Raw genomic sequence first — 26,762 nt, forward strand, 5'->3', positions numbered from 1 at the left:
GCCTCCGTCGCTGCATTCTTCCAGTAATCAATATAGTTTTTTTCCTCTTTATTTTGGTTTAACTTTAAAAATAAAATTAGATTTACTGCTTGTAATTATTTGGTTCATGATATATATGTTGGATGCTTGACATATTTAGGTAGATTTTTTATTTTCCCTAAAATCATTTTGTTCCTTAAAATCTACCTGAAAAATTACTTTGTTTTGAGATTTTTTTTTTATGAATTGTTGATTCTAGAAGTTGCCCTAAAAACCCATTTGTTGAAGTTGGAGAATTTGTTTGATGAATTGTTGACGAATTGATGAATTGTTGATTCTAGGATTGAAAAAAGGGTCTTGGCACTCTTATAAATAAAGTTTTAATGTGTTGAAGAAGAATTAACTTGGGAAACAATACATGCGAGCTTAAGCTTTAGTGTTGCACTTACAAAATGAAGAATTCCGTTACGTAATTTAAAGGTTGATATCAACAATGAGTTTATTAGTTATTGTTGTAAACTTATGCTTTCTGACATGGAAAAACTAAATTATTCACTTGCCCTTTGTGTTGTTGATACTTCAATGAACGATTAGTTTGGGAAATAAATTAATCCTCCATTACACTTATTGGTTTTGGTGTAGTATTTAGTCCTGAAATCGATGTTTTTTAAAGTGCTTAGATGTAACGCCCCAAATTTTTCGAGGTAAATTTTATCGTTTTGCGTGAATTTTCATAAATTTAAAATTTTGGTGTAAATTCTCGGTTTCCTTCGAAGAGGGAAGAAAAAGAAATATAGGGATAAAAATTTCTTTAAATTTAATATTTTGTAAATTGATATAATAAGAATATAATATTAATTAAATTATTATTATTATTATTTAATAATATTATTATTATTTCATATTTAATATTTAATATTATTATTATTTAATATTAATATTATTATTATTATTTAATATAATAATAATAATAATAATAATAATAATAATAATAAATTTAAAAAAAAAACCCTAGGACGCGCGCAACACACCCGCCCAGCCGCTTCATCTTCTTCTTCTCCCTTCCTCGCCCAACAGCCGCCCGACGTCTCCACCTTCAGCCGACAACGCCCGTTCTCCTTCTTCTTCTTCTTCTTCTTCTTCTTCTTCTTCTTCTATTCAGCTTCTTCACCAGACGAACACAGCCGCCATCCACGCGTTTTCATCGTCCGCCCATTTCCGCATCCGCACATCACCGACGGAATCCCCGAATCGGCATCCGACAGCTTGCAGCCGACGTCTCTCCCTCCCTCTTCGTCTCCGCCACCGCCGATGGTTTTGCTTTCCTCATCCCGTGTTTCCAATGCAGCCCAGAACACCGAGTGGAGCTGCTCACTTCCGCCGTCGACATCCCTCATTCAGCCGTTGTCGGGTGGAGCAAAGATCTGAGCCGAGCTGCGGATCCAAACCAAGTCGAGTCGCGTGTTGAGTCGAGCCGTGAGTCCCGAGCCGCGAGCTAAGTCAAACCAAGCCGAGTCACGAGCCGCGAGCCGAGCCGAGCCGCGTGCCGAGTCAAGCCGAGCCGAGCCGTGAGCTTTGAGCCGAGCCGCGAGTCGAGTCAAGCCGAGCTAAGCCGTGAGCCGTGATCCGCGAGCCGAAAGTCAAGCTGAGATGAGCCGCGAGTCGAGGGTTGAGCCGAGCGGAGCCGAGCTGAGCCACCTAAGCCTTCTTACCTCAACTTCGGGTCACGGTGAGTCTTCGGCAAGGATTATTTTGGTAATTTACCCAATGTTGCTATAACCGATTCGAGTTTGAATATTGGAGTAAGACATAGTCCCATCTGTCGTTCCTTGAAGGTATTAGGGAGTTGACACTCAAGTTCTCTGGTTCCGCAGCAGGCTTATTTGGAGATAGCTTTACTTTTCTCGGGTAGGTCAACGAATGTTTCTTAGGACCATTTAAAAATGACTTTTACTAGTATCATCGTTTAAAATCCTTGTGATTTCGTTTAGGTGGATTCGTTGAGCGTGGACTCGATCGAGGGGCATAACCAAGTATCAGGTAAGGGATTTCCTACTACTGGACCTTGGGTCGAGGCTGGAAACGTAGTAATCCACAGGGGATTATACGTTAGTAACTGTACTGAATGAATTGACGCATGTTTGACTATTAAATATCGCTTTATGCTCTTGTCTGATTAAGGGTAACGTGATCGCTAGTGGTAGCTTGTGTGCCATCGTGTGTAATGAGTTGTTTACGGATAGACACCGATGCCCGGATGTTCTGTGTACAGTAGTTATGTTAATGGGCTATGTTGTGAACTGGAATTGTATGTCGATGGACTTAAAAGTCTTAAGGTTAGGTATGTGGTAGTCTATTGTCTGGATTTTTGTTTATGGAATTATGTCGTGGAAGGACTGGGAGTCCGATTCTGATTTGACTGGTTGACTAGATCTAAAGAATATTACAATGATGTGTGAATTGGATATGCATGTAGCAACTGAGGATATGGTTGTTTAAACCTATACTATCTGACTGACGGAGTCTATGACGAGATTGCAATATGAACTTTGTCGAAGCGTGACTTTTGTAGACGGTTTAGTATGGACTAAGGGGTAACGGTTAGCTTCATCTATGGGGTAGTGTACCTTACGGATAGGTGTATCCTTCGGGATCACTAGATTGATACGTGCATCCTTCAGGATCACTAGACTGATATGTGTATCCTTCGGGATCACTATACTAATATGTGTATCCTTCGGGATCACTAGACTGATAGGTGTATCTTTCGGGGTGACTAGACTGATACGTGCATCCTTCGGGATCACGAGACTGATGTGTGCGTCCTACGGGACCACTAGACTGTTTATGTAGGGTACCCCTGAATAGGAAGTTAACTATTGTTCCGTAACGGGCCCAGTAGTGGGTCACTTACTGGGTATATTTTATACTCACCCTTTTTCCGCTTTGACTTTTCAGGTAAGGGTACAACGAGGGGCAGACCGACGAGGGGCAAGAAGGATGCGTGAAGGTCATATGGACGCGTATGGTTTTCTTTATGCTTCCGCTGATGTATTTTGTTACTCGTTATTTTCATTGTCGAGTCGAATCATGTTTAGAATATTTGATTGTGATATTGTTGTTGATGAGTTGAGTACTGTATTTTGGAACTCTCTTGATTTTGATTTAAAATAGGGCCCGAAACTGTTTTGTTTGTATTATTTCTAAAATGTTTTTAATGAATCGTAACCGGTCCTTTATGAGTTTATGTGTTATGTGGTCGAGTCTTGGTACTGAGTAGTGACCTCAGTTTAGTCCGGAAGGTTGGGTTGTTACATTCGAGTGCCACACTAAAACACAATAGTTATTGAGATCAGATGATATATTTATCTTTTTGTTAGTATGTAGGCCTGTGGTTATTTGATTTGTTCATTATTTACTTTAGTCTTGTTAACAAGGCAAAAAGAATTATTTTATGGAAGATTGTGAAGAATCTTTTTCCTTGAAAAAGATTTATTTGGGTCCTTTATGAAAATCGATACTTTCCTTAGTAAAAGATTTGATACTGAAGTAGATTTTTGCCTGTCGATATTAGTCTTTTCGTTGGTCTGATTAGGGTGAATTTTGCGAGAGACATAATTTACAGAGTTTGTGCAACTGAAAGCGGTTTAGAAATGACATTGTTGGAAATATATGATGTCAGTTTTAAATCAACATCAAAGCACAACCGACATTAAAGAGATTTAATAACACAATCATAGATGTTGGTTTAGAACTGACATCGTACATCTTTAACGTCGGTTTTAAACTGACATCAAAGGTCAACCGACATTATTAAAGGGTTTTAATAACACTATCATAGATGTTAGTTGTCAACCAATATCGTACCTCTTTAATGTCGATTTAGCTCAATTTTGTACTGGTTAATCCTTAGGCATTTATAACCATAATAATAATAATAATACTTATTTATTATTATTATTTTTATTCTCTCACCAAAATATAATAAACACATATTTATTTAAAGTCTTTTTCTCTCGTAATTAAATCTATCATCTTTTTTCATTCAATCAAATCAACCTTCTCTTCTCATTAATTATGTTGCTTTTCAACAATTATAATTATATTCCATCATATAATTAACTTTACTTTTTCATATTAATTGTTTATACAATACCCAATAGTTAATATAATATTACACCAAAAATCCAAAATTTTAATTAAATATACCTACCAAATATATATATACTTAATTAATTTCAATTCCATCAAAACCAACTTTTCATTTAAAGACCCCAAATCAACTCAAATTTTCAATTATTTTAATTAACCAAATATTCTCCAATAAATCACTTATTTCATAAATTCCAATACGAATTATCTTAACCCAATAATTCAATTTTAGCCCCAATGTCCAAGATAAGACCCAAATAATTTAAGATAATTAATAAAAAATTCCCAAAAATTTGGGATGTTATTTCTCTTTTCCTAACAATTATATTTCACTATATAATTATCAATTTTCTACTCATTAATTATATAGCAAAAACTATATAATTAATAACATTCTCCACCAATGTAACGACCCAACTCCTTATACTAAATCGAAGTCATTACTAAATATAGAACAAGTGGTTTAAGTCATAAAATCTATTAAAAACGCGTAAGGTTTAAGAAATTTTATTTATGAAAAATTTAAATAAGGTAGTTATGCAAAAAGGTGTAATGCGTTCTAAAGTCCTACTCGGGCCCTATCTACATAAAAAGATGATAAGTAATGAAAAGTACTCAAACTCAAATACGAAAGTCTAAAATAAGGATAAGCGGAAGCAGTAGCCCCTATGGCCCTCCACGGTCACTTCGGGTCGCTCGCCAGCTTGCCCTTGCCCTTGCCTCGTCCTCTACCTGAAAACATAAAATGAAGAGAGCGAGTATAAAATACTCAGTAAGGGACCCACTACTAGTCCCACTAGGTGCCTGTTAACTTCCTATTAGAGTCCTGTAACTGGTACCCAATTTCTGGCACGTTCCCGAACACGTGCAACATGCGCTCCCGTAGGAACGTAACTCTGGTCTTCGGTGCCCCGGGGGACACCTAGGACAGTCGGGATGCGAGGACCCCGTCGAGTCACTCGAGTCATATCTATATCCATGCTAGACTGGTGTCCCGTCGGACCACACAGTCCTAAATAGGTGGTGATTCCGAAGGACACCCATGCAGGTACGACTCTAACAGATTAAGCTAACAGGTACCCTAATTGCAGTATACATACACATGGCATCAGCATATAACATATCACATAAATCGTCTCTACACTCTCCGTTTCGACCTTCGTCGTATAGCCATAACAGCTCTCGCCACACATAACAGGCTATAGTATAACCATATCGTCAGTTGCATCATACTAACATTTATTTCAGGCATCGTACTGTCTAATTCTTAACATGAAAAATTGGAGCATACATAGTCTCATACTTCTAAACATGAAGCTAGTAGTAGAATCTCTTACCTGGAGATTTACTTGTCGAGTCCTAACCGCGAGGCAGTACGCTTTCCAAGCGACGAGGTCCTAACTGTTTAATATGCCAAAATTCGTAATTAGGTCACCAACGACTAACGGTTCAAGACTCATTTGAACTAACTTACCCTAGAAAGAGGTTGCAGTGCTCGAGCCCCTACTGAAGAAATCCCGCGCTGCAGCAATTACTTGGTCCAAAACGTCCCTTAAGGAAAATAACTTAATTTAGTCCCAAATTAATTTAATTAACGTCCGAAGCATGGAGTCTTACTGGGAAATGCCACAATAATTAATTAAATTACCAAAATTTAGGTGGATTGAGCCAAATTAGTCTTGGCGGCTCGGCTGGAAGAGGACAGGGACCGGCTCGGCTTGGCGCAGGCGCGGCTCGGCTCGGCACAGGGATTTACGCGTGCGGCTCGGCTTGCAACAGGAGGGAGACGCGGCTCGGCTACGCAGAAGCGCGCGGCGCGGCTTCACACGCGGACGCGGCTCACACGCGGATTCGGCTTCGGGTTCGGGCGCGCGGATGTGGAGCGGCTCCGGGTTCGGGTTCGACGGCTGGAGGCGCGCGAGGCTTAGCTGTTGGATTTCCGTCGGCGCGACGGCTGGCAGACGAACGTTCCGGCTGCGCTGCGTCGGATCTAAGCGGCGCGGCATGGCTGGGCGTGTGAGCGATGGCGTTGCAGACACGGCTGGCTGGCGAATCGGCTGCGGCTCCTCAGCACTGGATCGGAGGGACGCGACGCGGCTCGGCTGTCCTCCTCAAATCGAAGCGGCGCGGCGAGTTCCGGTTTCGGCTGGCTCGGTGAGTTCCGGCTTCGGCTGTCTCGGCGAGTTCCGGCTTCGGCTTGCAGACGCGCGGCTGATCGGATTCGGCTGTCTCGGCGAGTTCCGGCTTCGGCTTGCAGACATGGCGCGACTGGGAGGGTGGTTCGGCTCTACTTCGGCCGGCTCCGACGCTTGTGTTTGAAGCTGGCGGCGGCGGCGGGCGGCGGCGGCGCGGAGAGTGGCGGCGGCTAGGGTTTTTCTTCTTTGGGGAGATGAGAAGTCTCACGTCTCCCAATGCCTCCTTTTTAAAAGAATTTAAAATAGTAAAAGAAATCAATAAGCCCTCTTTTCTCTCTCTTCAATTACCCTCTTTTCTCTCTCTTCAATTAAGCCACCCTTGACCCTTTCCAAGGCAAATGATTAATTTGCTAATCCATTAATTAGATTATTTCTCCCCTAACTTCAATAAAAAAAATCAACTTTAGTTTAATAAGGGCTTCCCCCAATTATTTCCAACAAAATAAATATAATAAAATAAAAAAGAAATTCTTATTATCCTAAACAAATAAGGGTTCCCAACCTTAATTACTCGAGAAAATCAAAATGGTAAGGTTCTTCCAATAAATTTAAAATTCCCATAACCACACTTAATATTTATGACAATGGGCAAAACAAAAAAGAAATATCAAATTGTTGGGCGTTACAATCTTCCCTCCTAAAAAACTTTCGTCCTCGAAAGTTCTAATCTTCGAACAGCTCGGGGTACTGGGCTCTCATGTCCTCTTCTTTCTCCCACGTGGCCTCTTCCACTCCATGGTTCTGCCAAAGGATTTTGACCAGTGGAATTTCTCGACTGCGAAGCTTCTTGACCTCCCTTGCCAAGACCTCGACAGGCTGCTCCTCGTAGCTCAAGTTCTCGCTAAACTGTAGTGGCTCGAAGTCCACCACATGTGTTGGGTCTGCGACATATTTCCTCAGCATGGAGATATGAAATACGTCGTGCACTGCAGCAAAAGATGGGGGTAGCGCCAAGCGATAAGCCACGGGGCCAATCCGCTCCAGTATCTCGAACGGCCCTACGAAGCGTGGACTCAGCTTCCCCTTCTTCGCGAACCTCAGAACACCCTTCATGGGTGAAACCTTCAGAAAGACCATATCTCCCACTTCAAACTCGAGGTCCTTACGTCGTACATCAGCATAACTCTTCTTTCTGCTCTGTGCTGTCAGCATACGAGCTCGGATCTTCTGTATGGCTGCATTGGTAGTCTGCACTAACTCGGGGCCTAGCATCCTCTGCTCTCCAACCTCGCCCCAGCAGACAGGGGATCTACAGCACTTGCCATACAGAGCCTCGAACGGTGCCATACCTATAGTAGCCTGGTAGCTGTTGTTATAGGCAAACTCCATCAGGTGCAGATGGGAGTCCCAACTTCCTGAAAACTCTAGCACGCAGGCCCGCAGCATATCTTCCAAAATCTGGTTCAATCTCTCTGTCTGACCATCAGTCTGGGGGTGGAATGCCGTGCTGAAGTCCAGCCTCGTACCTAATGCAAGTTGAAGTCCTTTCCAGAACTTCGATGTGAAACGAGCGTCTCTGTCTGAAATGATGGATACGGGTACTCCATGTAGTCTCACAATCTCTGTCATATACAACTGCCCCCACTTACTGGCAGTGTAAGTGGATTTCCCTGGCACGAAATTGGCCGACTTCGTGAGTCTGTCGACCACAACCCAGATCACCGTGTAGCCCTTTAGGGTCTTGGGCAGTCCCGTAATAAAATCCATCGACACACTCTCCCACTTCCACCCTGGCACACTCAAGGGTTGCAACAACCCTGCTGGATGCTGCCTAGGTGCCTTCACCTGCTGGCACACCAAACACCTACTGACAAAGTCTGCCACTTCCCTCTTCATGCCCCTCCACCAATAGACACTCCTTAAGTCCTGGTACATCTTCGTACTCCCAGGGTGCATGGTAAACGGAGAACTGTGAGCCTCAGTCAAAAGCTCCGTTCTAACTGCGGTGTCTTCCGGCACACATAGGCGTCCCTCAAACATAAGGCCATCGTCAGCGGATATGGAGAAGTCTTCACCTTGCCCTGTCTCCACCATACGACGCTTCTCGGCCAAGTAAGGATCATTCCACTGAGCAGCGATGATCTTTTGCCTCAAGGTTGGCTGAACTGACAACTGAGCCAACTGTGCGGTAACCTCACCCACTGAGACTGCAATCTCGGCTCTCTCAAAATCCCTGAGTAAGGGGGTCTGCTTGGTGATTAGCGCTGCTGAATGTGCAACCTTCCTACTCAGCGCGTCAGCAACTACATTTGCTTTACCTGGGTGGTATAGGATCTCGCAGTCGTAGTCTTTCACCAACTCGAGCCACCTCCTCTGCCTCATGTTCAACTCCTTCTGAGTGAAGAAGTACTTCAGGCTCTTATGGTCGGTGTAAATCTTAATCTTCTCACCGTACAGATAGTGCCTCCATATCTTCAGTGCAAAGACTACAGCTGCCAACTCCAAGTCGTGGGTAGGGTAGTTCTGCTCATGAATCTTCAACTGGCGGGAGGCATAAGCAACTACCTTACCTTGCTGCATCAGAACACAGCCCAGTCCCTTCTTGGAGGCATCACTATAGATCACAAAGTTTCCCGAACCATCGGGCACTGTCAGGACTGGTGCAGTCACTAGCTTCTGTTTAAGCTCCTGAAAGCTACGCTCGCATGCTGGGCTCCATACAAAAGGGGTTCCCTTCCTGGTCAACTGGGTCAACGGGCTGGCTATACGTGAGAAGTCTTCCACGAACCTCCTGTAGTAACCTGCCAAGCCCAGAAAACTTTGAATTTCACTAACCGTGGACGATCGAGGCCAATTGGTCACCGCTTCAATCTTTGCGGGATCCACTGAAACTCCATCACTGGAAACCACGTGGCCAAGAAACGTCACCTTCCTTAACAAGAATTCACACTTGGAGAACTTGGCATACAGCTTGTTGGCTCGAAGAGTCTCCAAAACCTGGTGCAAGTGCTCCTCGTGCTCAGCCTCAGTTTTTGAGTAAATCAGGATGTCGTCAATGAAGACTATGACGAACGAGTCTAGAAAGTCCTTAAACACCCTGTTCATCAAATCCATGAACACTGCAGGAGCGTTAGTCAAGCCGAAAGACATCACCACGAACTCGTAATGTCCGTACCTCGAACGAAAGGCCGTCTTGGGAATGTCACCGTCCCTAATCCTCAACTGGTGATAGCCTGATCGCAGGTCGATCTTGGAAAAGACAGTGGCTCCCTGCAACTGATCGAACAGGTCATCAATCCTGGGCAAGGGGTAGCGGTTTTTGACCGTCACCTTGTTCAGCTCTCGGTAGTCAATACAAAGGCGCATCGACCCATCCTTCTTCTTCACGAACAATACTGGGGCTCTCCAAGGCGACACACTGGGCTGGATGAAGCCTGTCGAGCAACTCCTGTAACTGGACCTTCAACTCCTTTAGCTCGGCTGGAGCCATTCTGTAAGGGGCCCTCGAGATAGGGGCAGTGCCCGGCTCTAACTCGATGGGGAAGTCTACTTCTCTGGGAGGCGGAAGTCCTGGGAGTTCATCTGGGAAAACGTCGGGGTACTCCCTCACCACTGGTTCGGAAGATAGGGAAACTTCTGGCTCTCTAATATCCACTACGCTTGCCAAGATGCCCCAAGTACCCTGGCTGAGTAGTTTACTAGCCTTCATGGCTGAGATGACCTTGGGTATGCATACCATGCCTGCCCCCCTGAATTTGAAACTAGCCCCGGAGGGAGGGTTAAAGACAACTTCCTTGCCAAAACAGTCTATATTTGCATGGTTGGCTGACAGCCAATCCATGCCTAGTATCACATCAAAATCCTGCATGTCTAACACTAGCAAGGTCACGTCTAACATACGATTCGCTATCTCTACCCGACATGCCTTTATTTGTTCTTTGGACAACAGAACCTCCCCAGATGGAGTAGAAACCGACAAAACACTACCCAAGGGTTCTACCTCCAAACCCACATGCTGAACGAAAACAAAGGATATAAACGAGTGGGATGACCCAGAGTCAAATAGCAAAAAAGCATAATGCCCCAAAATTGGGAGCGTGCCTGTCACCACTGTACCAGCTCGCTCGGCCTCCTGCTGGGTAGTGGCGAAAACTCTCCCCTGCTGGGAAGCAGAAGGCTGGGGCGGTGTCGTCTCAAAGGGTTTCCGAGGACACACATCAGCAGTGTGCCCCGGCTGTCTACATCTGAAGCAGACTCCACTTCCAGCCAAGCAACGACCTCCGTGGACTCTCCCATAGGTAGTACAAGCGGGTAGCTCTCTCAGAGTCCTCCCGGCTGCTGCAAGCTCCCGTCGGTGTCTCTGAAAGACACCTCCTGACCTCAGTGTTCGCTGTGGTACTACGTCAGGCTGCGTCTCCACCTTTCTCTTCTGCCCCAAGGCTGACCCTCTGCCGGCAGCCTTAGACGAATCGGCTCTCTCAGGTAGGCTCAAATCCAGTGCTATACGTAGTGCATCAGCATGCGTGGCTGGGCGGAGAGCTCTGACAATGCCCTGAAGGTCTAGCCTGAGTCCTCTAACGAATTTCTCCGTCCTGGCAGCCTCATCCCTTACCATATCGGGAGCAAAGCGGGACAGCATATCGAACTCGGCGTCGTACTGCTCCACCGTCATGTCGCCTTGCTCCAAGTTTAGGAACTCTTGCAGCTTGGCGTGCTTCACATTGGCAGAGAAGAACTTAGCATAGAAGTTCTCCTTGAACTGCTCCCAAGTTATCTTGCTGACATCGCCCCCCAGCATTCTCTCAGCGGTCTCCCACCAGGCGGTGCCCCTGTCCTCCAAGAAGAAGACTGCACACTGCACCTTCTGGTCTTCTGGGCACTTCATGTACCGGAAAATAGTCTCTATGGACGTTAACCACATTTGGGCCTTTGTGGGGTTGTCCATGGATCCGTCAAAGGTCTTAGGATTATACTTCCTAAAGTCCCGTAAGTGTTTCGCCTCGGCCGACAGTTGAACTGGTACTGGTGGAGCTTCCTCAGGGGCTGGAGGAGCGACGGCCTGGGCCTGAACAGGGGCGGCCTGGTTCTGCTGGGCGGCAAGGAAAGGCGCCAAAGCAGCTTGCAGCATGTCCTGATAACGCTGCTCCATCGTGGCGAGATCCGCCTGGGTGACCGGTGCGTTTGGGTCGACTGCCGGTGCAGCAGGTGGAGCCTCCGGCTGGCCACGACCGGCTCCTCTGCCTCCCCTACCACCTCCTCGGCGTGCACCTCTACGTGGCAGCATTCTCCCTAAAATTCACCAACAAACTTTTCACCACAAGAACTTAACACCCTATCTCTAGGTCTAGACTATTCAGGCAAAATCGTAATCTTAACATTAGCAAGGCTTTAGACATACCTGGCGAGTGCCGAAGGACCGTATAGCCATAGGGTGAAGTAAAACCAAAACAAAAATGACTTACATCGTAGGTCAGTCTACAGAACCTAAAACACTGTGCTCTGATACCAACTGTAACGACCCAACTCCTTATACTGAATCGAAGTCATTACTAAATATAGAACAAGTGGTTTAAGTCATAAAATCTATTAAAAACACGTAAGGTTTAAGAAATTTTATTTATGAAAATTTTAAACAAGGTAGTTATGCAAAAAGGTGTAATGCGTTCTAAAGTCCTACTCGGGCCCTATCTACATAAAAAGATGATAAGTAATGAAAAGTACTCAAACTCAAATACGAAAGTCTAAAATAAGGATAAGCGGAAGCAGTAGCCCCTATGGCCCTCCACGGTCACTTCGGGTCGCTCGCCAGCTTGCCCTTGCCCTTGCCTCGTCCTCTACCTGAAAACATAAAATGAAGAGAGTGAGTATAAAATACTCAGTAAGGGACCCACTACTAGTCCCACTAGGTGCCTGTTAACTTCCTGTTAGAGTCCTGTAACTGGTACCCAATTTCTGGCACGTTCCCGAACACGTGCAACATGCGCTCCCGTAGGAACGTAACTCTGGTCTTCGGTGCCCCGGGGGACACCTAGGACAGTCGGGATGCGAGGACCCCGTCGAGTCACTCGAGTCATATCTATATCCATGCTAGACTGGTGTCCCGTCGGACCACACAGTCCTCAATAGGTGGTGATCCCGAAGGACACCCATGCAGGTACGACTCTAACAGATTAAGCTAACAGGTACCCTAATTGCAGTATACATACACATGGCATAAGCATATAACATATCACATAAATCGTCTCTACACTCTCCGTCTCGACCTTCGTCGTATAGCCATAACAGCTTTCGCCACACATAACAGGCTATAGTATAACCATATCGTCAGTTGCATCATACTAACATTTATTTCAGGCATCGTACTGTCTAATTCTTAACATGAAAAATTGGAGCATTCATAGTCTCATACTTCTAAACATGAAGCTAGTAGTAGAATCTCTTACCTGGAGATTTACTTGTCGAGTCCTAACCGCGAGGCAGTACGCTTTCCAAGCGACGAGGTCCTAACTGTTTAATATGCCAAAATTCGTAATTAGGTCGCCAACGACTAACGGTTCAAGACTCATTTGAACTAACTTACCCTAGAAAGAGGTTGCAGTGCTCGAGCCCCTACTGAAGAAATCCCGCGCTGCAGCAATTACTTGGTCCAAAACGTCCCTTAAGGAAAATAACTTAATTTAGTCCCAAATTAATTTAATTAACGTCCGAAGCATGGAGTCTTACTGGGAAATGCCACAATAATTAATTAAATTACCAAAATTTAGGTGGATGGAGCCAAATTAGTCTTGGCGGCTCGGCTGGAAGAGGACAGGGACCGGCTCGGCTTGGCGCAGGCGCGGCTCGGCTCGGTACAGGGATTTACGCGTGCGGCTCGGCTTGCAACAGGAGGGAGACGCGGCGCGGCTTCACACGCGGACGCAGCTCACACGCGGATTCGACTTCGGGTTCGGGCGCGCGGATGTGGAGCGGCTCCGGGTTTGGGTTCGACGGCTGGAGGCGCGCGAGGCTTAGCTGTTGGATTTCCATCGGCACGACGGCTGGCTGACGAACGTTCCGGCTGCGCTGCGTCGGATCTAAGCGGCGCGGCGTGGCTGGGCGTGTGAGCGACGGCGTTGCGGGTTCCCAAACAAATAAGGGTTCCCAACCTTAATTACTCGAGAAAATCAAAATGGTAAGGTTCTTCCAATAAATTTAAAATTCCCATAACCACACTTAATATTTATGACAATGGGCAAAACAAAAAAGAAATATCAAATTGTTGGGCGTTACAACCAAATTTTAAAATGTTTGATTAATCTAATACATTACACCAAATAAATTTATTAACTTTTTCAATTTCAATTAATCTAACACCCAATATAATAATCTAATCATAAATTATTCAAGATAATTAAGTAACAAAACTACCTTAATTAATTTTGGGGGTGTTACACTAGATTACAAAAGACATTGATGGGAAGACCAGGCAATGGTGCTTCCAAAGATTCAAGCGGTGATGGTGGTCCAGGAGAGTCCAGTGGAGGTTCTAAAACGTTCAACATGAGAGGTGAAGGTTAGAAGGAAATCGATTTGAGATTTGAAAGTTTGACGAGGCTAACGTCGGCGAAAAATGTTCTTGCAAACCAGCATGAAATTTTGTAAAGAAAAGAAATCTAGGAAAAGCTTGAAGTAATGTATCGAGAGCAAAAAGTTTGTTAAATTGGTTCTACCTAAAGGAGCAATTTTCTTTGCTGCAAACATCAAAAGGTACAAAAATCTCAGATCATCTGAGTGTCGTCAATGAACTTAGCTTGTTTTTTAGCAGAAGGTAGTAGAAGTGAAGATAGAAGATGAAGATAAGGCACTATGACTTATCTTGTCACTTCCTTCTTCTTATAAACATATAAAGCCAATTTTCGATGTATGGGTGAGAAACTTTAGATTTTTGTGAGGTTAATAATAAACTTCTTTTAGAAGAGAAAAGATATCGAAGAGTGAAGAGGCATACTTCACAAAAGAGTTCAATTATAGTAGCTAGCAAATGGAAGAAGAAAAGATCGTATAGAAATGGATTTCTTGGGAATGTGGACAGTCTAGCCATCTAAGAAAGAAATATTCAAACAGAGCAAGTTCTTAAAAAAGCTCTAAATCGAAGTGCTAATTTTTGTCTCTGTTGTCACGAATAGTGACTTCCATTGAAACAGGACAATGTTCATTCTTGTGATATGCTCGTTTTGCTATGATAGAGAATGTGATGTAAGCGGTTCGACAAGTTTGCACACATGCATTGACTTGGAGGTTATGCAAGGTGTGTGGTGAAAGTTATATCGACGGCTGAAGAACTTCTAGATGAGCCAAGTAGGTGAAAGTTGAACAATAAATATTAGAAAGCTTTTCTGGCATGTGATAAAATAGGAATGTTCTTGGAAACTACGTCCTCTTTATGGTGGAGTGATTTATAATTCTCTAAGTTGGGAATTATGATTGTCGGTAAAAGAATGTATGATGTGGATTCTTCAAATATCTTGCCAAGGTGGAATGAGTTGGGTCCGATAAGATGCAGGATGTGGGAATCTCACATCATTTATTTTGTAGGAAAGTGGGTGGCTCCAAACCTATAAAAGGAGCACACCTCGCCTTTGTTTACAAATGTCCCAATTGACTGCACTTTAAGCTCTTGTATATTGACTCGAACTAAATTCCCTTCTGTATTTTTTAATTTGAAAGAGAAAAATGGTGTAACTAGTCAAAAGCTTTGAAGAGAGTGATTTTGTAATTGAGGACAAGAGTGGAAAATATTGTGTGTGATTGTAATAGTTTTTCATGTAGTAGTATTTTTCTGGTCTATGGTTTTTTTCTCTAGTTTAGGAGTTTTCCACATAAATTCTTGTGTTTTTAGCTTTCATTGATTTTTTTTTTAAATTTATCTACTATTTTCTAATTATTTCTGCTGTATAATTGAGAGGATTTTGTCCCAACATACACATGCATGACTCTAAAAGTGTATAATAAGTCAGTAATCGTAGAAAAGCACAAGGTAACAAAGCAAGCAACAAATTAGAAGTACACATAATAGCTCGAGCTCAGATGCTCAAGAGCTCCAACCAGAAAAACAGATGTACACCACCACCAAATTAAAATGATACACTTTTCCGTAATGTATATCTAATCGAGGTATAAAAGAAATAAAAAGACAAGAGCGCAAAAAACCTCCCCTGATAACGTTTACTTCTTTAGGATGGTGGTGATGTTGTTTCTTCCCATCTTTCCTCCTCTTCTTCTAGCACCTAAGAATAGGTAAGAAAAAATGGAGCCAGAAAGCAAATAATTAAAGTAGTAAAAGGAAATTGAATACAGTTTAGTGATTGGCTGCCTCCTGCTCCACGTGACTCGTCCCCTGTTAAGACACATAAAAGTTCTTCTACTTTTTTGGCCCATTCTTGTTTGAATCGGCGTAGCATTCCAAATTCATCAATCTTCTATGTTTTGAAGGGCATCAGATAGTTCGAAGTTGGAGATTTCTTTGATATTTGAAAAAATGTAAAATTAAGAAAGAATCAAAAGACTCAGGAGACTCAAATGAGTACAAAGAATGAAAAGCCACAACTTACTCCTGAGGAAAAGATGAACAATATTAAAAAATATATATATAAAAGATACCCGAGGGAAGAACATAAGGAGGCTTTAAAGCCTCGATAACACCAAATGAAGTCGGTTTGAAGTTTCTTTAAACTTGAAAAATATAATCATTCTTATTTGAGATGGCGAAAGTGTAACGCCCCAAATTTTTTGATGTATTTGAAAAAACTTGATTAATGAAATTTTTGGTTATGTAATTAATTAAGTTTTGAGGAATATAATTATTTTGTTTGGATAATGAAAATTGGTAGAGATTTGGTTTGTAGATAAAAATGATTGGTTGTTTTTGAAATTTAAAAAGAGAAGATTTAGTTGTTTTGGAATTTTTAAAGGAGTAGAAAATGGAGAAAAATAATAATAATTATATTATTATTATTGGTTAAATAGGCTTCTTGGGAAGTGGGTCATCTTCTTCACAAAGAGAAAAAGAAAAGGAAGGAGGATGACCAAACCCTAACCCTAGCCGCCGCCAAGCCGCCGCCACCGTTGACCGCAGCCTGCCGCATCGCCGAGCTCCAGCCATCACGCGTGGATCTTAGCCGCGTCTCGAAGTCGTTCATGTGGAGGCTCGCCGCATCGTCTACATCGACCCGTCGTCCGCCCGAGCATTTTCGTCAGCTGCCGTTACGAGTACAGTCGCGTCACCCAGCTGCTCGCCCAGCCACGCCGTCGCACATTGAGTGCCGTCCGTCGAAGTCTGCGAAGCCCGTGTCGCCAAGCCGCTTACTCAGCCACACCGTCACACATCGAGTACCGTCCGTTGAAGTCTACGAAGCCCAGCCGCGCCCACGCCTCCGCAACCCGAGTCGTACACGCGCACCCAACCCGAACAGCTGCGCCCTCGCCTTCGACCGGAACTCGACCTGTGCGCTTGTGTTTTCTTCACCGTGTGATGCCGATCCGATCTACGCCCTTCTTCGTGAGCTGGTCGCGAGCCACCCTAGTGCCTACAAAGTAGTCGAGTCGCACGCGTGAGCTGCCTGCCGAGCCGTCCTGCACGCGCGAGCCACCTGTTCGAGCCGTTTCCTTCTTTCTAGGCGAGCCGCCTAGCCGCTTCGCCTGTCTTTGAGCTGCCAGCCTGCTTTCGTCCTTTTCACCTAGTTTGGTAAGTTTATTGGGTTTTGGAATACCCAATTATACATTTAAAATTTGTTGGATCTAAAATAATTTAATTTTGGGGTTAAAAATTAAATTATTTCTCTTAAGGAACATCTAGGACCAATTGATCTTGGAGCGTGGGACTTCTCTAGTTAAGGGCTCAAACGTCGCAACCTCGACCTAAGATAAGTTACTTTAATGGAATTTCTGGAGTCTTTGGTCGATTGGTTATTAAGTTGTGAAAAATTTGTGTTCTAACCAGTAGGACTTCGTTGTTGGAAAAGCGTGACCTTGCGGTTAGGACTCGTTGAGCAAATCTCCAATTAAGAGATTCTACTACTAGACCTACGAGTAGAATTAAGAGATCGCATACATTCTTAGTTATGCACATTTATGACTAGACTACATAACGGCATGTCAATTAATGAGGATATGATATGACATGATGATGTGATTTGATATGATGATATGATTTGACATGATGATATGGTGTGATATGATGATAGGATGTGACATGATGACGTAATGATGCTATGTTACGTGTATGCTATGGTTAGAGTGCATGTTAGCTTATCCTATTAGAGTCGTACCTGCATGGGTGTCCTTCGGGATCACCACCTATTTAAGACTGCCTAGTCTGATGGCACCGCCAGTCTGGCATTGATATAGACATGATTCGAGTGATTCGACGGGATCCTCGTAGCCTGATTGTCTTAGTGTTTCCTCCGGGTACGCTACATACCAGTTTGTCCTAGGTGTTCCTTTGGGTCACCGAAGATCAAATTTTGTTCCTACGGGATCACATGTTGCACGTGTTTCGGAACGTGCAAGTTCTTTTGTACCATTTTCAGGACACTAATAGGAAATTAACAGGCACCTAACGGGACTAGTAGTGTGTCCCTTACTGAGTATTTTATACTCATTCTTTCCATTTCATTTTTTCAGGCCGGGGAAGAGGTAAGGGCAAGGGTAAGCTAGCGAACGGCCAAAAGTGACCGTGACGAGCCATAGGGATCTCTTTCTTCGGCTTTATAACCGAGTTTAGACCTTAAATGTTTGCATTTTAGTTATTCCTTATTTGTTATTTTATTTCTTTCAGATTAGATGGGGCCCGAGTTAGGATTTTACCTTTACACATATCGCAAATTACTTTTGATTAGGCTTTTAAATAATTTAAATTTTTTAGGTTTTGTTTTATTTTATCTAGACTTTATAAACTTTATTTGTTTTTTTAAAATTAGTAATGACTTCGACTTAGTATAAGGAGTTCGTCTATAATAACAGTTATCAAGCGACCATTGGTATGGCGCCGTTTGAAGCTCTGTATGGTAGGTGTTGCAGGTCTCCTATTTGTTAGGGGGAGATAGGCGAATAGAGACTGCTAGGCCCTGAATTAGTGCAGACCACCAATGCAGCCATACAGAAGATTAGAGCTCATATGTTGACAGCACAGAGGAGACAGAAGAGTTATGCTGATGTTCGACGTAAGGATCTCGAGTTTGATGTGGGAGACATGGTTTTCTGAACGTAGCACCAATGAAGGGTGTTATGAGGTTCGAGATGAAGGGGAAGCTAAGTCCACGTTTTGTAGGGCCATTTGAGATACTAGAGCGGATTGGCCCTATAGCTTACCGTTTGGCGTTGCCCGCATCATTCTTTGCAGTACATGATGTATTCCATGTCTCCATGCTGAAGAAGTATGTCGCAGACTCGACGCATGTAGTTGACTTCAAACCATTGCGAATTAATTTGAACTTGAGCTACGAGGAGCAACCTGTTGAGATTTTAGCAAGGGAGGTTAAGAGGCTTCGTAATTGAGGAATTTCTATGGTCAAAGTTCTTTGGCGAAACCACGGAGTTGAAGAGGCACATGGGAGAGAGAAGAGGACATGAGAGCCCAGTACCCCGAGCTGTTCGAGGATTAGAACTTTCGAGGACGAAATATTTTCAAAGGAGGGAAGATTGTAACGCCCCAAATTTTTGGATGTATTTGAGGAAACTTGATTAATGAAATTTTTGGTTATGTAATTAATTAAGTTTTGAGGAATATAATTATTTTGTTTGGATAATGAAAATTGGTAGAGATTTGGTTTGTAGATAAAAATGATAGGTTGTTTTTGAAATTTAAAAAGAGAAGATTTGGTTGTTTTTGAATTTTTAAAGGAGTAGGAAAAGGAGAAAAATAATAATAATTGTATTATTATTATTGGTTAAATAGGCTTCTTGGGAAGTGGGTCATCTTCTTCACAAAGAGAAAAAAAAAGAAGGAGGAGGACCAAACCCTAACCCTAGCCGCCACTACCGTCGATCGCAGCCCGACGCATCGCTGAGCTCCAGCCGTCACGCGCGGATTTCAGCCGCGTCTCCAAACCATTCATGGGGAGCCCCATCGCATCGTCTCCGTCGACCCGTCGTCCGCTCGAGCATTTCTGTCAGCTGTTGTTACGAGTTCAACCGCGTTGCCCAGCCGCTCGCCCTGCCACACCGTCACACATCGAGCACCGTCCATCGAAGTCTGTGAAGCCCGCGTTGCCCAGCCGCTCACTCAGCCACACCATCGCACATCGAGCACCGTCCGTTGAAGTCTGCAAAGCCCAGCCGTGCCTGCGCCTCCACAACCCGAGTCGCACACGCTTACCCGACCCGAACAGTCATGCCCTCACCTTCGACCCGGAACTTGACCCGTGTGCCCGCGTGTTCTTCACCGCGTGAAGGCAATCCGACCCGCGCCCTTCTCCGTGAGTCGATCGCGAGCCGCGCTAGTGCCTACACAGTAGCCGAGTCGCACACGCGAGCCTCCTATCGAGCCGTCCTGCACGCGCGAGCCGTCTGTCCGAGTCGTTTTCTACTTTCTAGCCGAGTCGCCTAGCCGCTTCGCCCGTCTTTGAGCCGCTAGCCTGCTTCAGTCCTTTTCACCTAGTTTGGTAAGTTTATTGGGTTTTAGAATACCTAATTAAACATTTAAAATTTGGTGGATCTCAAATACTTTAATTTTGGGGTTAAAAATTAAATTATTTCTCTTAAGGAACATCTAGGACCAATTGATCTTGGAGCGTGGGACTTCTCCAGTTAAGGGCTCAAGCGTCGCAACCTCGACCTAAGGTAAGTTACCTGAATGGAATGTATGGAGTCTTTGGTCGATTGGTGATTAAGTTATGAAAAATTTGTGTTCTAACAAGTAGGACTTCGCTACTGGGAAAGCGTGACCTTGCGTTTAGGACTTGTTGAGCAAATCTCCAAGTAAGAGATTCTACTACTAGCCTTACGAGTAGAATTAAGAGATCGCATACATTCTTAGTTATGCACATTGTTGACTAGACTGCATAACGACATGTCAATTAATGAGGATATGATATGACATGATGTGATTTGATATGATGATATGATTTGACATGATGATGTGGTGTGATATGATGATAGGATGTGACATGATGACGTAATGATGCTATGTTACGTGTATGCTATGATTAGGGTGCATGTTAGCTTACCCAATTAGAGTCGTACCTGCATGGGTGTCCTTCTGGATCACCACCTATTTAGGACTGCGTAGTTCGACGAGACCGCCAGTCTGGCATTGATATAGACATGATTCGAGTGATTCGATGGGATCCTCGCAGCCCGATTGTCTTAGGGTAGTTAGCCACTCTCTGAGGATGAGATATGCAATCAGGTGTTGAGTAGACGACTAAGCTACTCAAAAGGTCTTGGTTGGGGACCCAAGCCGAAGGTCCGTAGAACGGCGAGTGCAAGCAGTTCGTCGACATCTTGTTCGCCGTCCACCGAAAAAGAGATTGAATTACAAGCTAAACTCCATGAAGCTTTGGAACGGATTGAAGTACAAGATAGAAATCACCAAGCATTAGCTTCACAAGTGGAAAGTATGAAAAAGATGATAGAAAAACTAACTCGTGCACAACAGGGACCACCACATGGTCCCTAGCTCTGCGGTATGTATATGTCTCTATTATTCTTAAGTTTTTGCAATATATGATTATGTACTAAACTTAGTTATTTTTATACCATTTTTAGGACCGAAGGTCTAGAATGACGCGCATACGCACCTCGTTGGGAGACTTTTCATTATGTTTATGTTTTTTCTATTTTGAGAACTATATTTTGTTGTAGTCAACTTATTCGTATTATTAATTTTAATTCTATTTTTTTAATTTGTGTTTGTATATTTATTAATTTATTTTAATTTATATTTAATTTGTTTTAATTTAATCCAATACGTCGCAAAATTTTTTTAAGCAATCCGAACATCATTGTGAATGTTTGAGCGAATATTATAAGGAAAAAAGTAGGAATAAAATATTTAAAAAATATATAAAAAGGATTTCCCGACGTTCTTTACGTCAGGAAAAAAAAACGTCGACAAAAGCGATTTTCCTGACGCCAAGATATGCGTTGGCATAGACGGCGTCAGGAATACCTTATTCCCGACGCAAGATATGAACTAAATCCATGTACGGCGTCGGGAAAGCCTCTCGCGACGCATTTCTTCCGACGTTCTTCCCGACGCCGTTTTATACGTCGGGATATCTTTTTCCGACGATCTTTTGATTTTCGCCGTCGTATTTGTGCGTCGGGAGTACCCCCGTCTCTTGTAATGCGGGTACGCTACAGACCAGTTTGTCCTAGGTGTTCCTTTGGGTCACCGAAGACCAGATTTTGTTCCTACGGGATCACATGGTGCAGGTGTTTGGGAACGTGCCAATTCTTGGGTACCATTTTCAGGACTCTAATAGGAAGTTAACAGGCACCTAGCGGGACTAGTAGTGGGTCCCTTACTGAGTATTTTATACTCATTCTTTCCATTTCATTTTTCAGGCAGGGGCAGAGTTAAGGGCAAGGGCAAGCTGGCGAGCGACCAGAAGTGACCGTGGCGAGCCATAGGGATCTCTTGCTTCCGCTTTATATCCGAGTTTAGACCTTAAATGTTTGCATTTTAGTTATTCCTTATTTGTTATTTTATTTCTTTAAAATTAGATAGGGTCCGAGTTAGGATTTTACCTTTACACATATCGCAAATTACTTTTGATTAGGCTTTTAAATAATTTAAATTTTTGAGGTTTTGTTTTATTTTATCCAAACTTTATAAACTTTATTTTTAAAAAAAAAATTAGTAATGGCTTCGACTTAGTATAAGGAGTTGGGTCGTTACAGAAAGGCTTTCCTCTAATATTTGTACTTAACTTAATCTCTTTCGTTGTATTCAGCTTTCTTCAAACTCTTTTTAGGAAGAAAAATCATCTTGGAATCAGTACATCCAATTTTGGATGGTGGTATATGATGATTAAAATAGGAAGATGTGTCAATTTAGTTAAAATATTCGAGTGCACAACTTGATCTACCTTTTTTGTTGTACATTATTTTAAACATATGTATTATATGAGAAAGAAATTAAATGTCATTTTCGAAGTTCAAACTACAAGAGTTTTTTCATCTGATACAATTGTTAAATCACTAATTTTTATTTTTTAGTACAACAATCACTAGTACAATGCATTAGACCTCTTATTTTCAAGAGAGAAAATATTTGACAATTACCATTGAATTAAACTTATTTTTGTCAAATTTTGTTTATATCAATATACTTTTCCTTCTATAGATCAGAAGTCTGAATCTCCATGTTTTTATTTATTAATTATATGAAAATGTCTACGAGGGCACAAATATGGACACGTATTCATTTGCTAATTACATTTATTTTTTAACATACATCCAATCAAGATGTGAACTAACAAACAAATAAAAAAACTTAAATAATCATTGAGACATGTAAGGTAAGAATTCGAACAATATCATGAGTAGATTTTTTCATTATAAAAACAAACACAAATACTCATTAATTAACCTCACGAAAAAGGAAGGAATGATTCATTTCAATCTGTTGATCCCTCCAAAATCAGAGGTCGATGCACAATAATACATGGAATTAACCAATAACTTAAAAGCTTAACACAAATCAATAATATTAGATATCATTGAAAAAACAAAACACAAGAAATATATCATATTTTATATATAAGTTAGAGCAAAAGATTCATTCTTCTTTCCTCCTTTATTCTTCCATTACTTCTCACCATCAAATCTCATGGTGGAACTTCATGTTCCTCATCCTAAGAATCAAAAAAAAAAAAAAAAGTCAAAAACATAATGATAATAATAACAACACAACAAGATGTTAATTTCTATAAACGATATATTATTATTATAGTATTCCTAATATATATAAATGTTGTTTTTATTGGGGTTGTGAAGAGGCAATGCTAAGGGATTGGTGCAGCTTTAGTTTCAAAGAACAAGAAGAGAGAGGGGGCCTTTCAAAAAGCTTACAAGATCAAGAGTTATTATATTGTATTTTTATTGAGACATGCAACCATAAATTCAGAGAAGAAGCCATGCCAAATGGGGGGCTACTATTTATTGATATTGACATTTCCTCTGCTCATATACATACAAATTGTATAAAGACATAGCTTTTGCAAGAGAGCCAAGACATCATTCAAAACCCAATGGGTTAGGGGGGAGGGTTTGTTTTTTTTCTTTTCTTTTTCATAAAAAATCATTTGGGTACTTTGTTTGAATTCAACTATATCAGTTGAAAACAGGACTAATTATTAACAAAAATATACGTTTCGAATCATTTATTTCATTAAATATAAGATGACTTTATACAATAATACTATATTGTATTAGTTACTATAAAGATAATGATTTAATCCAAGAACTGTTTTTTTAAATAAGTATCAAAGTCTATGAAAACCAAATCATTATTAGATTCCAAACAAAAATTGAGTTCCAACACAAGAATATATCGTGAATTCAAAGATAGAATACTGAGAGTGAATAAAATCTCCACATTATAATAATGGAAAAGCCTTACAATTTTAGAAGATATATTAGTCATACTTCTAATAAGGTCGAATAGTTTAATCTTGAAATGAAATAATCTCATTTGTCTAATATATATTGTCATCATTAATCTTTTTTTAATGTATATACCGTTTAATTTTGTCATCGTCTAAACAAATAATCAAACCTAAAATCTCCCACGCTTAGAAGTTATACTAAATTTAGCTATATATCGATATATTAATTAACATTCTCGTTTCACTTATAGGCTTCAAAACATAGTAGATGATCAAATAAGGTGAACAAAAACTAACATTTTTGAAACAAACCGTCATACTCTAATACCGTGTATTAAATCACCAACTAACACGAAAGGCTTATGCATTACCTTGGTTACCATCTCCGGAGGTTCGATAAGGGAAAGGAACTTGGCCAGACTCAATAAACTTAACATCCTCGACAAGAAGTGCGTAATGCCTCTTGACTTCTTCAGCAGTTTTTCCACCCACAGCTTTTGCAACATTTAGCCATCGATCAGGTGTGTCTTGATCATAAACTGCCAATGCCTTCTCAAAGGCCTTGTTTTGCTTTACAGTCCATGTACCAGATCCATGAGAAGACATCGAAGCCATTGATGATAAATAAAGAGAAGCTTCAATTGTTTTGAAGAAGTGAAAAAAAAAAATGGTTTGAAAGAGGGATTCAAAAGTTTGCTGTGGGAAACAAACGATAATGTGTGTGCCAGAGAATGAGCAATGGGTGCTCTTTATAAGTAGGAAGCAAAGGGTTGATGGGGAAAAAATTTATTCGATTAGGTTGCCACAATCCCACCGTTATTTCATGATAATCCTTAGACGTGATTATTTTAAGATCAGCAATTACATAATGGCGGCCTATTTGAATTTTTTTTGTTCTCCATAGGTGGGGTAATTTCAAATGGGCAATGAGATATCTTTTTTTCCCTTGAAAGAGCATTTCAATGATTTGTCTCCTTAGAAACCATAAGATGTTGCAAGGACAAAAGATGCAACAAACAATTGGAAATGGAGAATCAGTATCTTTCAAAGAGTTATTTTCCCTTCCTCCAAAAGTACTATTCTAGAAGCACTAGTATTTTATAAATTATTTAAAAGAGGTATTTTCAAATATGTTCGTAATGAACTATAATATGATAGACACAGATATACTTTTATCAATGTTTATATTACATTTAATGGATATTGATAGACTTCTATCGATATATATCATTAATAGAACATGATATGTTGTTATATTTTTTAAATATTTTCAACAGTTTTGCCATTTTTAATAATTTTCCTTACACGTGATACCACTTTTCAAAATTATATAAAAATGAAAATGTTCCTACTAAATCTATGTACACTACTGTAAAGTTTATTGGTATTCATAATTAAGTTTTATATATATACCTTCCAAAACTACGATGATGTGTTTCCTAGGTAAACTAAATGTTATATATTTAAGAATAAATAAAGTTTAATTGACTAGAAGATATCATTTTTATAAACTAAATTAAAATAACTCTTAATTATATTAAAAATACTATTTAATGAGATTCTCAATGTGATTATATCATATTTACGGAAGAATATAGATTCTAAAAACATACACAATGCCTTCTAATTATAACCAGCAAATCAAAATTTGAATTGATATCATTGTAGATTGATAAAAACATAGTATTTTAATTGGCAAACCAAATAATGATATTATAAAGAGAGTAAACCTATGTATGTATATGTAGAAGAGTGTAAAATCTCTATGGTTTTTGAATGTGGGGTACTCATAGAAACGTTGCTTAATGGTAAACTTAAGTGTTGAATATATAAATGTAAATATTTTTTTGTTCCTAACATAGAATAAATAAAAGGAGGATATGCACAGGGAATAGTTTGAATTCCACAAAACTATCACAATTTACTATTATGGGCCCATCTTATGATTGATTGAATATTGCATTCTTTTGGAAATATTGAATGTAAGAAAATAAAGGCATACCTGACAACTACTTTATACAACTTGGAACACGTTTAGCTTATGTAATATTTTTTAAGATATATATGTAAAGCTTTATTAATTGGCTGTTGAGATCTTGTTTCCGAAGGAGGTTGCGGCTTAAGATGTTGATTCTGCAAATTTTTTCTTTGTTTATTTAACATATTTTGCAAAATACTTACTGATCTGGATTGTTTTTCTTTTCTGCTGATTTTATATTAGGGTTGTCGCACAAATTGTTATGTCAGACTGTTCATTGAGCTTTATAGACTACTTTCATCTACATTTTCCGTGTTTTGAAGAAGAGAGTATTATTCTCAAGTGTGGTGATTGATTTTATACATTGTTCTTATCTCAAACGAAGTATTGGTTGGTCTTAAGGGACACCTAAGACTATGTTGTTTGAGAAGGATTTCTCAGCTCTAAGAGGATCTTTAGGTGTTGTCATCGAGAAGGGAGTTATCAAATTCTTAGTAAGAATAAGATATCTTCAAGTGAGGGAGAATCTCAAACACTTAAGTAGGGGAAGCCTAAAATTGCACCACACTAACATTCACATACTTAGAGCTTAAGTTTAAAAGAGAGGGAGTCTCACATATAAAGAGAGCTTAGATGTTTACCTATGTTTGGCTCTACACGTGTCATTGTAATTTTTGTTATTTGCAGATAAGGATAATGTTGTAATCACTTCTTCTTCTTCTTCTTATTATTATTATTTTTCTTTTTTGGGCAGATTGGTCCCTAGACGTAAGTGGTTCATCACCAAACTATATTACCAACTTCGTACGTGTTCTTATTGTTTCTCTAACTATCTGGTTAACTACAATTATCTTTGTTAGCACTTACTGTGTGACATTCATATTTATATTATGGATGAATGACATTCGAAAAATTTTAAAAATTATA

The 26,762-nt window shown here is 41.0% G+C and overlaps 1 protein-coding gene and 2 long non-coding RNA genes across 3 annotated transcripts; all 3 read right to left on the reverse strand.

Annotated features, from left to right (window-relative positions):
- Positions 1-4,679: 4,679 nt before the first annotated feature.
- LOC127150013 (uncharacterized) lies at positions 4,680-5,916 on the reverse strand. Its single transcript, XR_007821921.1, has 3 exons — positions 5,606-5,916; positions 5,469-5,532; positions 4,680-4,863 (listed from the first exon to the last, which is right to left on the reverse strand). It is a non-coding gene; the product is annotated as an uncharacterized LOC127150013 (long non-coding RNA).
- A 6,004-nt stretch (positions 5,917-11,920) lies between these two features.
- Positions 11,921-13,149, reverse strand: LOC127150014 (uncharacterized). Its single transcript, XR_007821922.1, has 3 exons — positions 12,847-13,149; positions 12,710-12,773; positions 11,921-12,104 (listed from the first exon to the last, which is right to left on the reverse strand). It is a non-coding gene; the product is annotated as an uncharacterized LOC127150014 (long non-coding RNA).
- A 9,690-nt stretch (positions 13,150-22,839) lies between these two features.
- Positions 22,840-24,712, reverse strand: LOC103489573 (protein RADIALIS-like 1). Its single transcript, XM_008448802.3, has 2 exons — positions 24,229-24,712; positions 22,840-23,104 (listed from the first exon to the last, which is right to left on the reverse strand). Exons 1-2 carry the CDS (start codon positions 24,470-24,472, stop codon positions 23,100-23,102), a joined length of 249 nt encoding a protein of 82 aa, XP_008447024.1. The 5' UTR covers positions 24,473-24,712; the 3' UTR covers positions 22,840-23,099.
- Positions 24,713-26,762: the final 2,050 nt, after the last annotated feature.

The sequence above is a fragment of the Cucumis melo genome, chromosome 1 (genome assembly GCF_025177605.1).
Source record: "Cucumis melo cultivar AY chromosome 1, USDA_Cmelo_AY_1.0, whole genome shotgun sequence".
NCBI lineage: Eukaryota > Viridiplantae > Streptophyta > Magnoliopsida > Cucurbitales > Cucurbitaceae > Cucumis > Cucumis melo.